The following is a 16,006-nucleotide window of genomic DNA, read 5'->3' as shown; positions in this document are numbered from 1 at the left end:
TGTGCTGGAGATGGAGACAACATTTTCCCCTTTATCCTTTCATTTGCAGATTTAGAGCTGGAAACTAGAAATCTTATCCCCAAATCTCAGCGTCTGCCCGTCTTTCCCCATCTTCCTGCCCCTGAGTTGCACTGCAAAGAGGCTAAAACTCAGCTTTTTCCCAGCCCCCAATTCATTTCTAATCCTGAAAGCAGCAAAAGCAAAGAGGAAAATGCCTGCAGGAGCTTCTGCCCAGGTAGATTGCCGACTTCCTGCCTTTTCTATACAAACACTGCTGCAGCTTTTTAACCTGGAACACTGCAGAGCCAGCCCTGACTTTAATAGGACCCTGAGCAGACCTGCGGCACAGGAAAGGCACTTTGGGACCCTCCTGAGTGTAAGGAAAGAGATCAAGAGTCCCACAAAATGAGATTTTTTTCCCCCCCAGGCTCTGTGTGTAACCGTTCTTCTGTCGCTGTATTCCTGTTTTGGGACTGAGTGTTATATTACTAAATTATTTATACTCAGAAAACTCCCCCTGCCTTGTTGAGCCATAGCAATGGGAGGTCGCCTGTTGGTTGTGATGCAGAAGATGCTGAGGGTGTTCCTGGGTTGTGTTTCAGATCACAGTAACCTTTGAGGACATCGCTGTCTATTTCTCCCAGGAGGAGTGGAAGGATTTAGAAGAATGGCAGAAGGAGCTGTACAATGATGTGATGAAAGAGAATTATCAGACCCTCCGCTCACTGGGTAAGGGACAATTCTATATTTTTCTTAGCAATCTGAGGACATCATGATAAAAGCATTGCTATTTGCTAGGTTTTCCTGGTGAGATTTAATAAAAAATAGTGGGAAAGTGAGTGAGTGCTACAGTGAAAAATTTGGGGCCTAGTTAAGCTATGGTAAAATGGCACATTCTTACAGAATTTAGTAAACTGCAGAACCTGAATCCTGAAGTTCTGTAAATCTCCCATTGCTGTAGATGGTAAAGCATGTGCAGTCAGTGCCCAGGGAAACACATTACTATGGTTATGGGCCGCAATCTTAAATGGCCCACAAGCTGCTGTTGAACGTCTTCCCCCCCCCTCCCCCTTTCATCCCCAGCCATTTCTGTCCTGATGGTCTGTCAGAACACATCCTCCTTCCCCCAACCTTAGCCCATACAAGTATTCAGTAGCCAAATTCCCAGCCATTAACACCACTCCTTGGCCTCCAAAATGTGTTCCCTTAACCTTTTCAATTAAACCTAGCCCCTCACTCTCCAGACCATCACCCCCAGATTACCAGCATGCCCTAGGTCAGGGGTCAGGAACCTTTTTGGCTGAGAGAGCCATAAACGCCACATATTTTAAAATGTAATTCCATGAGAGCCATACAATATGTTTAAAACTAAATACAAGTAAATGTGTGCATTTTATGTAAGATCACACTTTTAAAGTACAATAAGTCTCTGAAAATATTACACCAGGCCTTAAGACACCAATACATCTCCTATTAGGAAAACGGACCAAGTCAGGCTGCTATAGAGTCCTACACAGAAACTACATACCAGCAGAGAACCTCACCCGAATCACATGTGCTGACCCTCACCTAACATAGAATAAAGAGACCAAAACGCATAACAAGAAGCATGCAGACAAAAACTGAATTGGAAACTGCAACAAGCCAGAGTCTCTGTATGCAGTGTAACAAAGGAAAAAAGAAACATCACACATCCTTATAAAACAAATCAAGAAATATAAAATCATCAGCAGTAAAACTGTACTAACAAAAAGAACATATTTCGAAACAGCTGATGAGTGGAATATCCAATAATTAAAAACTCATATAAAACATTTCCAGATACCAACAAAATATTTCAAAATAGCAGACACAAAGATCCAGTAATGAAAAATAATAAGGATACAAAAATTTTTTTGCTCTGCATACCTGGGAACGTTTGATATCCAGGTGTCCTGAGATTGTTCTGAATTAGCAGGAGGTGGGGTGGTTTGCTTGGAACTTTCTCCTCTCTCAGTCACATACCAGCGCTCTCTCTCACACTGGCTCTCAATGACACACCTATACACACATGCTCTCAGTCACTCACATATACAAATGTTTTTTCTCTCTCACTTATATAGGCTCTTAATTACACATTTACACACATGCTGTCTATCTTTTCACGCTTACACACACACAGGCTTTCAATCACATAAATACATGCTGTCTTTTTCTCTCACACACAGACTCTCATTCACATGCTTACAAACATGTCCTCTCTTTCTCTCATTTACACACAGGCTCTCAATCACATACTCACATGCTCCCTCACCTAAATCAGCTCTCAGTCACACAGACACACATGGTCTCTCTCTCTCATTTAAACACAGGCTCTCAATCACATACTCACATGCTCCATCACCTAAACCAGCTGTCAATCAGACACAGACACACATGATCTCTCTCTTACTTATACACACGGGCTCTTAATCATACATACACATGATCTCTCTCACACACAAAGGATCTCAATCATACACACATACTCTTTCAAACAAACAGGTTTTCAATCACAAACTTACACATACAGGGTCCCAATGGTAAACTTACATTCATGCTCTCTCTCTCACAGGCAGGATCTCAATCACAGACATACTCTCTTTCACATATACAGGCTCTCAATCATTCACATACATGCAATCTCTCACTCACACACACAGGATCTCAAACACACACGCTTGCTCGCTCATTCACTCTCTCTCTCTCTCCCCCCCCCCCCCCCCGGGAACTCGCGGCAGCAGCAGCCACCTCCCAACGCTAACCTCCTTCATTTTCAGCCCTCGCGGAGGCGAAGGCGGAGTCCCATCGGCCGCGGTTGAAGATTTTCATTTTCCTCCGAGCCGCGCTGCAGTCTTCTTCCCGTCGGACACTAGCGTGCCTGCGCGGGTCCCGCGCAGGCACCCGATGCTCTCCACTTCCTCTTCCGGGCCGCGGGAAGAAGAGAGCACCGGCGTGCTCTCTTCTTCCCGCGGCCCGGAAGAGGAAGTGGAGAGCATCGGGTGCCTGCGCGGGAAGACCCGCGCAGGCACCCGATGACTCCAGCGCTGGCACCCGGCTGACACCCGATGACTCCCGCGCAGGCACCCGGATGACTCCAGTCGGCGTGCTCTCTTCTCCTCCCCCCCCGCGGCCCGTAAGAGGAAGTGGTGAGCATCGGGTGCCTGCGCGGAAGAAGAGACCACGCTAGTGTGGTCTCTTCTTCCCGCGCAGGCACCCGATGCTCTCCACTTCCTCTTACGGGCCGCGGGGGGGGAGGAGAAGAGAGCACGCCGGTGCCGCTGACTCCAGCTGTCCTGCCGCGTTCCGCCCGGGCTGACAGCATTTTAAGCCCGGGCGGCGGAGGACCGGGGAGCAGCTGGGTCAGCGGGGAACCGCGAAGTATGGCGACACTTGTCTGCGAGCCAGATGCAGCCCTCAAAAGAGCCATATCTGGCTCGCGAGCCATGGGTTCCCGACCCCTGCCCTAGGTCAAAAAGCATTTTCCCAAAATGGTACCAGCTGACCCCAGATGCTCCTTTGCACCATAGTTTTGGAGGCCAGGAAGGGGTTAATACCCAGAGCTAAAAGCTGAATCTCTGGCTACTTAATATTTATATGTCGACTAGTTTCAGGGGAAGTGGACAGAAGGAACATTACATCAGGGCTTCCTTGGTCATATGCAGGTGGAAAGGGTTGCAGTAGGGGTCTGCATCTCCTTTAACTTGTTAACATCCCAGGTCCTTTAGCTTGGTGATATTCCCAGGGTAGAATTGACATTTTTTGAGCTTTTGCTGACTATCTTGGAATAGCAGGAGGCACAAGCAATGCCACTTTATTGCCATAGTATAAAGGGTCAGCACCAGAAGAGCGACTGATATGTGTGTGAGAAAGGGGATAGGTGATCAGTACTGGGATGGATGGGTTTGTGATTAAAAGATTCAGCTTTGGAGTGGATGGGTATGAGAAGGGATGCCGCCCCCCCCTACAAATCTCCCCCCCATCATTGGTTTCTTCCCACTCCCAGAAATCTTGTGAGTAGCCTCCCCACACTCCCAGTCCAAAATCCCTCTCCCCTCCAATCATTTCCCATCTATGCTCTCTCTGCTCCTTTTCTCTTTCAGTCATTTCTAATCCTTTCCCTCTCTCATACCCCCCCACCCCCATTTCTGATCCTCTCTCTCTTTAGGGATATGCATGGCAAGCTTTTTCATTTGTATAACCTCCTGCTCATTAACTTGCACCATCAGCATGAATTTCACAGGCCAGGAGTAATCCCCAGCCGCTCCTCCACGCCAGCACCATTTCACGTACGGAAGAAACTGATAATGGTGCAGGTCTCAGGTCAACTGGTGACATACATTTCTGCAGCCATGGAAGAGGAATGACTGGGGATCATGCCCTCCCCCTGAAGACCCCCGCAGATGGGGTAAGATATTGAGGAGGGAGGCCAAGGTGTGAAAGAAGGTGGGAGAGAGGAATATGCAAAACGTTTTTGTAGAGAGGATTTTTCTGCAGTGGAGAGGGCCTGGAGATGGCTACTACTACTACCTTTATTTTGAAAATAACACATAAAAGGAACAATTCTGTTTGCTTTTCTTCTATTTCATTTTCAAAATGAAATGAAGCAGGAAATGTTTTAATGGAATGCACATCCCTACTCTTCCCTTGTTTCTGATCCTCCCCCTCCTTCCTGCCTCATCCCCCATTTCTCCCACCATTCCCTATCTTTTCCATCCCTAGACCAGTTCTCCTTCCTCCCATCCCCACATTTATCGATAAGATCATATTTTCACACCTGGGCGACATCATCTGATGGAGCCCGGCATGGAAAACTTATGCTGATGTTTCTAGAAGTTTGACTGAGCCTTACTGAACATGTCCACGCAGGCTCCCTTCAGTTTTTTCTTCCTTGGAGCTCTGTGGTCAGAGGGTTATAGTGAGGTAGAATGGATGTCACATGTGGCTATGACACTGGGGTTATTGGTTCTGTTTTCTTCATCATTTGGAACTGAATATAATTGTGTGAAATAGAAAACATTTTTTTGTTGTTGTATAAATGCAGGGATGTGGGGAGGAGCTGGTATTGATTTGCAAAAGGGAATGTATTTACTCATCTTCCCAGAGTGGTAGAGAACCAGTGGAATAAAGTCTCCGTTGGGCCAGACTGGTGTTTATCGATTGTAATGCTCCTGTAACTGTTAGATGTATCTTACGGTCACAGCAGAGGGCTGAGAACTCCCACTGTTGATCCCTGTGACTTTAGACAATTCATTTCATTCTGCAGGATGAAATTAATGTTTGGAATATGCTTGCTAAGCTGCAGTACTAAGCAGCACAAGTGTGTGAATTCCGAAGTGTTAAATACTGCAGCTTAGGTGACTCAGAAAACACCGTGTGATGGTAGCCTTCATATTCCTGGGCATCATATTTAAAGAGCCTGAGTGGCCCGCTTACTGGCAAGCATTCCCCCTCACCCAGTAAAGTGAAAATCCCTGAAAGTCTTTTGAGACCCTCTCTTCACCTCCCTGTGAGGTGGCCAAAGTCAAGTAAAAATTATTAAAATACCAAGGCCCTTGAATAACCCGAACCTCCCCCTCAGTACTTATAACAAGCCATCAGTTGTGCAAGGGAGCAGAGAGCACCCCAAGGGCCTCAGGGCCCAGCATCCCCATTTAAAAAATGCTGCCAGTTGGCCACATGCACAATTTTGCCCCATGATGTGCCTCTTGAGGTGAAGCCAACATTTTATCAAATAGTGCAACTTTGCAAATTTTGAGCTGAGCCACTGTATTTGATTTACATGGGATCAATTCGTAATGAGCTCTTGTGAATGTAAATTGCATGCAGTTCGGTTCATCTATTTAAATACTTGCTTTGTGCTATATTTGGGGGAGGAGAGTAGGATGAAGGAGATAATGAGCAGTATTTGAAATTCCACACATTATTACTGCGTTAAGGCATTTACCATGCAGTAAAGGCCTAATGAGGCTTAGTAAGTGACTCTTAGATTGGGAGCCCTATTGGGCAGAGACCTATCTACAGGGTCTGTATAAAGGATAATAAGGCTCGTGCATATTAAAATGAGGCTGATAATGTATTGCACTAATTATAGAGGAAGCCAGACTGAAAAGATGGGCAGAAAAATTTTATGCAATGTTCCTGAGACATAAAGCAGTGTAAAACTGTTCCTCTGTAACTAATTTTCTTCTGTATAGCTGCTGAATATCTTTATTCTGGAATGTTCCAAGTCTTGAATTTGAGGACTCGAAGTAAATAAGGAATCACCCAGAGTAATTATGGAATCCTAATGCAATTTTCTTACCCCCAGGAACAGGCTCTCCGACCTTCGCCCCTGATATCATATTGTACATTGAACGAGGGGAAGAGCCGTACATCAGGGGTGAGCCGGGATCAGAGGAAAGAGAAACTGGGAGAAGCAGCTGCTCAGGTGAGTGCAGGAATAAGAGGGTGCTGGGGACTGAATAACCACTTAGAGCCAGCAAATAATATAATAAAATGTATCTTATGGAGAGAGCAATATATTACCATGCAGTGGGACAGGATCAGTTCTCTCAAATATTCACTGATACCAGGATTTATATAGGGGTAACACCTCTAACCTCTACACCAATGACTAAGTTACACAGTTGGCAAAATATTTCTCTGACTGGCTATAATGAGAAAACAATTGATCTAAGTGGCTATATGTTATCATTCAACAAACAAATGCTATCAACGCTTAAGATGACTTTACAGCTAGGCCGGAATGAGACCATTGGCCTTGGTCTATTTTCAGCATAGCACAGTAACTAGCAGTTTTCTAGCTGCAAAATAATAAGCAGAAGTGCAATAGGATACTTATGAGTAATTATAAAGCTACTTATGAATGATGAAGGGAGGAGAAATAGCCTAGTGGTTAGAGCAGTGGACTGTGAACCAGGAGACCAGGGTTCGAGTCCTGCTGTCGCTCCTTGTGACCTTGGGCAAGTCACTTTACCCTCCATTGCCTCAGGTACAAAAACTTAGATTGTAAGCCCTCTGGGGATGGGGAAATACCTACAGTACCTGAATGTAAACCAATGTGATATCTCCGATCAAATGTAGGTATATAAAAATAATAAATAAATAAATAAAACATGGAAAGGAGAGGAAATAAGAGGAAGAATGCAGGGAGGGAAAGGAAGTGAGAGACAATCATGGGGGTGAGGGAAAGAGGTTTGGCAGAGATGGATGACAGAGGATTGTGGAAAAGGGGGAGGGATGAGCGTTGATCACAAAGGAGAGCGGGGGGAGTGGGATGAGGCAAGAATGCTATGAAATTTGGATTGATGTGCCACAATGGTTGAGCAAATTGGAACGTGTGCTATAGAATAAAAAAAAGTTTGAGAAGCCTTGACATTGGGGGGGATCCATTTTTAGCTGCTGTGAGGCTCAGCTAATTGTATCTAACCGGCTAATTTTAGGACAGTCCTACAGCCCGACCAGACTTAGCTCCGCCCGGAAATGCCTCCCGCCCACCCCCAGAATGCCCCCGACTTATGCGGTTAAATTCCAGCCAAATAACTTATGTGGCTAGGATTTAGCTGCACACGGCAGTGAATATCGCCACGTAGCCATGTTCCGTTATCCGTCTAAATGGCTTTTGAATATTGACTGATATCATAAACTACTTACTCTCCGTCCTTTAAAACCTTTTCTTTCCAATAATGATTTCAGATCAGTCCTTCAATTACTAATTTTCTCCAACATAGATTACTATAACTCACTCCTTCTCAACTTACCTCTAAACACCATTCGCCCACTACAAATCCTACAGAATGCAGCTGCAAGAATCCTCACTGGATCCAAAAAGCATGACCACATCACCCAAACACTTATTTCACTACACTGGCTACCAATAAGATTCAGAATTGAATAAAAAGTACTATCTATCCTTCATAAAATTATATATGAAAAACAAGAAAATTGGCTAAGCTCCTCAATAAAATTACATACCCCAAAGAGAAACCTCAGATCAGCAAACAAGGGACTTCTAAAAACACCTCCTACGCGTTCCAATCAACTCACCTCAACCCAAAAGAGAGCAATATCTCTAGGTAGCCCAAACTCTGGAACTCTCTACCAACTGAACTCAGAACTCAAGAAAACCTAAAAAAACATTCAAAAAAGAGCTAAAAACATGGTGGTTCAACAAAGCATACCAACTCACCCAATGAACAACACAACAACTTCACCCTCCACTTCAACCTAAAGATTAAATGAATAAACGAACTTATCACAACTACAGACTATAACTAAGAAGTGAAACGTAAAACAGAACAGTAAATAACTAGCATTTGATTCTCTATGTTTAACAACAGTTTGAACCTTTTTTGTAACTGTTTATCCCTTAACATTGTAACCTTCATGTTTGTAAACCGTTATGATGGATTTATGATGATGAATTTGAATGACGGTATATAAAACCAGACAGATAAATAAATACATTTCATGGTCCCAAGGAAGGCGAGATCATTTTGACCCATTTTGGATTGGAAAAGTGTTCATTGTTCCTTGAGGGTGCCACACTTTTGGATGTAAACCCTGAAGCCCGTGATATTATCAGTAAGAAAAGAAGAGTTCTTGCCGTCCCTAGATTTATCTGAAGCGAATCTTCACAGCCCCATCAGGGAAGAACACCAAAAGTCCCTAAGTTCCAAGGCACTAGGAAGACGTTATCGGTTTGAGGATCTGCCCTTGAGGTTAATCTTTGCACCACGCGCGTTCACAGAAGTAACGGTGGTGGTGGTGGTGGCGTCCTTCCTCCGCAGGGAGGGCGTTCTAGGGCTCCCATATCTAGACCAGGGTTCCCTCCCTTTCAGGGAACCCGGATCCCTTTTCAGATTCAGAAAGTTTCCAGGAGCCCCCCCCCGTGCACTTTTCTTACGCACATCGTAACAGAAGCAATAGTGAGATGCGTTTCGGAGTAATTCATATAATGTATAAAACTTTGATCTAAGCTGAAATACGTAGGGAGGGCAAATTCCAAAGCGATTTAAAAATCGGCCCCCTTAATTGAAGGTCGAGGCCAACGGTGGCCTCCATCCCCCAGTGCAGCTGCAAGGGGGGGGTGGGAACAGGAGGCAAGTTGTAAAAAAAAAAATGTTCCAGGCTGGCAACTTGGTAGGACCTGGCAGACGAACAGCACCGGCACCTGCAGGCCCGCAATCTGACTTTCAAAGGGAAACTGCCCGAAGAGTTTCCTTTCCAAAATTCGGACGGGCGGAAGGAAGCCAGTGCTTTCGTTCCTGCGTCCTTTCCCCCCCTTTTTGAAGCAGGTGCAGAGAGTTACCCGTGTGAAACGTGCCCGAGGATTTCGGATCAAACCCCCCTCTGTGTGTCCGTACCTTCTCTCCCCCGGCCTAGCCCTGCTCCTGTTCTCACAGTGGTGGCTGGGAATAGTAATTTTAAAGGGGCCCGTTTTACAGGGGCATGCAGGTGCTTACCCGCGTGCAAAGCTTCAAAAACTTACCCTCCCTGAAAATTTAACCCCCTTGTGGCCTGCTTTTATTTTATGCTTTATTATTTTTCTTTTACGATTCTTACAAATATGCACAGAAAATGATCGGCACAAAATAATTTAGGTTTTAGGAAAAGCAAAACAATAGCTTGCTTTTAAATGGGAAGAGGGCTCTATGTCTGTCTGTGTTTAATGTCTCTTCCTCCCTCCTCCTTGAGCTCTGATGTTATCTTTCTCTTCTTCTGGCTTCGACCGTGATGGTCCCCTATCCCTCCCTCTTTCTCTGCCTCTGTCCGGCATGATCCGTGGGGCTCCTCCTCTCCCCTGATGGGCTGCCATCCACTCTCTCTCCCCTTAACCGGGTCATTCATTTTATTATTATTGTTATTTTATTTTAAATCTTTTCTATGCCGTCGTTAAGATAGGTACCGTCACAACGGTTTACAAAAAGGCACATAAAATTAATGGTACTGAAATCTGTCAGATTACACAGGTGCCATAAGGTTCAGTAACATAGTTTGTAATCAATATCAATTGTTAAATGTGATAAATCATGTCCAGGTCTCTCTATCAGGTTAGAGTACAAAACTAGCTTTATAATTGTAACTTATCCTTTAGTGATGCATTATCGATTAAAAACTACACACTTAGTGATTACTGCCGTGTGTGAGGGTGGATTCCTGTCTCCCCCTTTATCCTAAGAATATAAGAACTTAAGAAACTGTGTTGTTGGGTCAGACCAAGGGTCCATCAAGCCCAGCATCCTGTTTCCAACAGTGGCCAATCCAGGCCACAAGAACCTGTTTCTTCATTCCTGTCTCATTCCTTCTTCCCTCACACTGTCTACCTCCTTTCTTCCTTTGAGCCATTCTACTCACTTTTATTTGGTGGAGCTCTCCTCTCCTCTCTGTCTTTCAGGCCAGTGGCAGCAGTGGGAAATTATTCTCGCTGCAGTGACCACCCAGCTTTCCTCTGCTTCACTCAGTGTGCAGCGGAAGCTGCAGACAGGCTCTGACAGCTGCAATTAGCCCCTCGCTTCCCCATATCCTCACAAAGTGCAGCAGTTCTCATGAGGCTTTTAATCGGTGCAAACAACCCTTCTCTGTCCCTCCTCCTCCTGGTCTATAGCAATGTGGGGTGAAGTTTTGGGGGTCATAATAGGCCCCTCCTCTCACTTTCCTGGCCTGTGGCAGCAGCTCAGCTAATCACCGGGAGAGGCAGCCCATTCGTTTTCTCCCTAGCTAACCTTGCTTGTATCGCTTCTCGATAGTACACAAAGACAGAAGTCCGTTTCAGCCCTCTGAATAACTTATATGCCTAGGGGCAGGGTTCAGGACGAGCAGAGGGGAGAATATTATTGACATCAGAAAGGAGCAGGTGAGAAAATTCCTGGCTACAAAATCCCTACAAGCTTGGTATTATGTAAAGGCACTAATTCTGATGGCAGCAGCCATAGAGGTGGCACTGCTGATATGGTCTCCATAGAGTCAAAAGTAAACAAATGAGCGAAAAATACATTAATATATTTCCAAATACAAAAAAAAAATAGTTTTATTACAATGATTTCATACAGAAATGGAACACAATAATGCACACTTATAACAAATGGTAACCCTGATAATACAAACATTTCTCATTCACATATAAATACTCTAAATTAATTTCATCTAAAACCCCCCCAAACTACCCACATTCATTCATCCACAATAAAACTCGGGGCATTGCAACTATGTCCTGATATCTAAAATGGCCTTCCCCCCCCTTCTATCTACAAGTACATCAGTATAGTAACTTAAGAATAATTATATATGTATATTAGAAGGAATTGTATAAGACTCTTTTCACAAAACCAATATACAAGTTTGTAGATCGAATTGTCAGAAGAACATATTTCTCCTCACGGACGAGTCTTCGCCAACACCACAGGACTTCCTGTCCTCCCTGTCACAAAGAATCTTCCCCTGAATTAAACATCTAAAGGTGTATATTTGTTTTGTGATTAATCTTGTCAGTCTGTTCATGGAAGAAGTCACTCATAGTTTGGGTGGAGACTGAGGCAGTTTTAGGAGGGAGATGGGGGAGATTGGTTAAAAGAGTATTTGTCAAATAGACACAGTAATCTTGCTTAGTGTTGGGACGATGGGACTTGAACCTGTCACCATGGGAAATGTAGATTGGAAACCTGCCATGGAGACTATTGACCCAAAGGAAAGCCTTGGCACACTTTTCTTTCATATCCAAGAGAGATAGACATGCCTCTGGAAGCTCTCCATTGTAGTCAAGCACTTAGTGCGCTCTAAAGTGAGGGTAGGATTTAAGGAGCTCCAGGAAAGCACACCTCTGCTGGTCCAGCAGTCTCCTTTGAGTTTGCCCCATCTGGCCTTTGTTACAGTTCCAGTCATCTCAGCAGCTCCTGTTCCTTTATCCTGATCTACCCTCAGACTAATTTTGCCTGCTCTTCATTCCTGTCCAACTTCTGGGCTCCATCATGACCTTAGGACCCTTGCCGCTCTAGATATGCAGCTTCCTCACTGGGGTGATTCCTGATAGTTTGGACCAGCCCAAGCTAGAGGCTAGGCCAAAAAGAGCAAAGACAGGCTGAAGAGACTTTTTAAATCCACTGTTACAGGTTATCTTATAAAAAGATGGCAGGTACTACTTGTTTCTTTGCTGTTCGTTTTGCAACGTTTATATTTCTGTAGCGGGGTCGCTATTATTACTTTGTTAGTTATATTGTAAAAGGTTATGCTTTATATCGGTGCCATACATCCTCTTGATTGTAACGGAGGGCTCTGGATCATTGGTTCATGTTTGCCTTATACTAAGTAATTCTTGGCTCTTCAAATGGTTCTGCTGTTTTCAATAAAATACAAATTTAAAAAAAAAAAAAAAAAAATATCCACTGTTACGGATGCCCTGATCCTGGCCCAGTTAAGGAAAAGACTGTGGGAAGTTCAGAGGCAAACTGGTACTGCCCCATAAGCTCTTAGTTGAAATGCCCCTCCTGCAAAATTTGATGGCACACCATGAAATTTACAGAGCTTTATTAATATTTGCCACCAATGGTTCTTGGGGTATCATCAGGAGTATCCCACCAATGAGGTCAAGGTGTGGGCCTCATATGCAGCTTTCTTACAATGGGTTAATTCCCTGTTGAAGTGTGACAACTCAATCTTGTACAGCCTAGAATGCTTTGTGGCTCCCATGATTCCATGTTCGAGCAGCCAGATGGGAGGAATCATGGCTAGATTCGGACTGGCAAAAGGCCTACTCCAGCGTCCTCTTATCTCTGGCAACTCAGCTCCAGGCTACGTCTGGTAACTCTGATTCAGGCTATGCCAGCTCATTCAGTGACTCCATTTCAGGTAGCGCTAGTTTCTCCAGTGACCTTGTTCCAGGTGCTGCCAGCCACTTTAGCGACTCTGTTCCTGGTGACAGCACCTGCTCCATGGGTCTCATTCCAGGTGGGCACCAGCAACTCCAACAAGTCCATGTCAGGCTGTGCTAACTCCTCTAGCAATTCTGCACTAGCTTTCTTTAGAGCTCCAGTCCCTGTACCAGTTTCTCTTTTTATGATTGTATATATTTCTTTAGAATTCCCCCTGTAATTCTTGTCTCCAGTCCTTGTCGCTCTCTCCTTTGCTCCCTGCTCTTTAGCTGTAATATTCCCTCCTGTGCTGGGTTACCTCTTGTGCATCCCAGGCTCACTCCTCCATCTCGGCTCTCTTACTGCACAACAAGGGGAAATTTTTCGCTGTCCTCACTGGGACAAAGTCTACAGCTGCTTTTTACCTTGGCCCTTGCACCAAGTGTAGATGCTTTTGAAATGAAAAATAAGGTACAAAGATCTTAAAATGAAATTGGGGGACGGCAAAGCATGTGCACCAATCTAAGCAGATCTTCGGGAATGCCTCCGCTCAATGCCATTAAGTGTGCTCATATTTGTAAACGCATTGAGGGAAGGCAATTTTCAGAAAGCCAATTACCATGTTTAAATTGCTTCTTTTCTGGTAATTGGCTTTGAAAAACTTGTATTCCATGATCACCTGAGAAAACATATCACTACATCCTACATTGTCACAGGCCAAGATTATGATACAGTGCTTGTAAAACTTTCACACTATGTCCTCTTCAGAAAAATAGCAATAACACAGCAAGAAAAAAAGCAAATGTTATTGTATTACTGAACTTATTAAACTGTCCTTCTCCTACAGTAATACCTAATGTTTACTTTTCTATCTAGAAAATGATGATCCCAGGTATGGTAATACAGAGACACATCACTGGGAGTTCAGTGAGAATCCAGAAGAGAAGACAATGTTATCAGAAAGAGATACAGAGGAGACTTCTTCCTGTTCAGATTGGGCAAAAATGTGCAGGAATCAATGCACTTCAGAAAAGAAGCAAAGAAATTCAATAGAAAACTCATCTATGAGTGAGCAAAGTGCCATAAATATCACATACAGAGAAGAAGAGCAGATAAACCAGACAACAGAACAAAGATGTATATGTGATATATGTAGGATATTCCTTAGGGATCCTACAACTCTGAAATCACAGCAGAGATCTCACATGGAAGAGAAACTATTTTCATCTGCAAACTACGGTAAAATCTTCAGTCAGAAGGAAGAATTACAATGGCAACAGAAAATATGTACAGAAGAAACTCATTTTACATGTTCTGAGTGTGGAAAAGGTTTCAGTAAGAAGAGAGAACTAATGCAGCACCAGAAAATCAACAAAGGAGAGAGACTGTCTGTAGGCCCAGAGTATTGGAAAAGTTTTAATAGTAAATCAAACAAGATAAGTTGCACAGAAGAGAGAATAGTTTCATGCACTGATGATGATAATAGCTTCTTTCAAAAAGAAAACTTCATAAAACATCCAAATTTTCACCAAGGAGAGAGACAAAATTCAAATAATGAATGCAATAAAAGCTTCTGTGACAGGAAGGACTTTTCAAGACAAATAAAAAAAAGCACGGATGAGAGACCATTCTCAGAAAAATGTTACATTAGGAAGGCAGACCGCTCACAACAGCAGGAAATCCACAAAGGAGAAAGCAGATTTATATGTACTGAATGTGGTAAAAGCTTCAGTCAGAAATACTACCTCACAGTCCACCAGAGAATCCACACAGGAGTGAAACTATTTACATGTACAGAGTGTGGTAAAAGTTTCTGTCGGAAGACAAAACTCACAAGGCACCTACAGATTCACACAGGAATCAAACCATATACATGTACTGAATGTGGTAAAAGCTTCAGTCAGAAGGCATCTCTCACACTGCACCAGAGAATTCACACTGGAGTGAAACCGTTTACATGTACTGAGTGCGGTAAGAGCTTTAGTCGGCGGATACACCTCACAATCCACCAAGGTTTCCACACTGGGGTGAAACCATTTACATGTACTGAGTGTAGTAAGAGTTTTAGATGTAAGGGAGACCTCACAAAACATCAGAGTATCCACACAGGAATCAAACTATTTAATTGTACTGAGTGTGGCAAAAGCTTCAGTCAGAAGACAAAACTCACAAGGCACCAGCGAATTCATACAGGAATCAAACCGTTTACATGTGCTGAATGTGGCAAAAGTTTCAATCAGAAGACATCTCTAACATTGCATCAGAGAATCCACACTGGAGTGAAACCGTTTACATGTACTGATTGTGGCAAAAGCTTTAGTCGAAAGACGCACCTCACAAACCATGAAAGATTCCACACTGGAGTGAAACCATTTAGATGTACCGAATGTGGTAAAAGCTTTATTCAAAAAGGGTCTCTCACATTGCATCAGAGAATCCATACTGGAGTGAAACCATTTACATGTACTTATTGTGGGAAAAGCTTCAGTCGGAAGACCTACCTCACAAATCATGAAGGATTCCACACTGGAGTGAAACCATATACATGCACTGAGTGTGGTAAAAACTTCAGCCGGAAGGCATCTCTCACATTGCATCAGAGAATTCACACTGGAGTGAAACCATTTACATGCTCTGAGTGTGGTAAACATTTCAGTCGAAAGATATACCTCACTAACCACAAAGGATTCCACACTGGAGTTAAACCATTTAAATGTACTGAGTGTGGTAAAAGCTTCAGTCGGAAAACATACCTCATAAACCACAAAGGATTTCACACTGCAGTGAAACCATTTACCTGTACTGATTGTGGTAAAAGCTTCAGTCAGGAGATATACCTCACAAGTCACCAGACCATCCATACTGTTATTCCCATCTGAGGGAGAGAGAATAATTTAATGGAGTAAATTTATCTCAGCCAGTCTTGCCGAGTACTTTCACATGATGATTTTCATTGTATAATGTTTTGACGAAATCTCAGTAAGGTGACCTCCACTACTGAAGTATGAAGAGAAGGGAAAGAAAAGGATAAATTCATATTGCCGCCATGTCACACAGTATAAACCGGTGACCATCCTTAACAGGAAACAGACCACAGAAGTAGTAGAAAGGGTACAGCTCTTATCAAACTGATTGACAGA

General features: G+C 43.7%; 1 protein-coding gene across 1 annotated transcript; it reads left to right on the top strand.

The window, feature by feature from the left end:
* LOC115083844 (oocyte zinc finger protein XlCOF6-like) lies at positions 1 to 15,779 on the top strand. Its single transcript, XM_029587874.1, has 4 exons — positions 1 to 235; positions 603 to 729; positions 6,329 to 6,448; positions 13,743 to 15,779. The coding sequence occupies exons 1-4, from the start codon at positions 212 to 214 to the stop codon at positions 15,743 to 15,745; spliced, it is 2,274 nt and encodes a 757-aa protein (XP_029443734.1). The 5' UTR covers positions 1 to 211; the 3' UTR covers positions 15,746 to 15,779.
* Positions 15,780 to 16,006: the final 227 nt, after the last annotated feature.

The sequence above is a fragment of the Rhinatrema bivittatum genome, chromosome 2 (assembly GCF_901001135.1).
Source record: "Rhinatrema bivittatum chromosome 2, aRhiBiv1.1, whole genome shotgun sequence".
Lineage (NCBI taxonomy): Eukaryota > Metazoa > Chordata > Amphibia > Gymnophiona > Rhinatrematidae > Rhinatrema > Rhinatrema bivittatum.
The sequence above is the reverse complement of the archived record's forward strand: the minus strand, read 5'-3'. Positions and strand labels throughout refer to the sequence as shown.

Bases quoted from the DNA above. Each gene is read 5' to 3' on its own strand.
- LOC115083844 (XM_029587874.1), top strand. From the start codon at position 212: ATGCCTGCAGGAGCTTCTGCCCAG. The intron at 730-6,328 runs GTAAGGGACAAT...TCTTACCCCCAG, and splicing joins TCAGACCCTCCGCTCACTGG to GAACAGGCTCTCCGACCTTC. The intron at 6,449-13,742 runs GTGAGTGCAGGA...TTTTCTATCTAG, and splicing joins TGGGAGAAGCAGCTGCTCAG to AAAATGATGATCCCAGGTAT.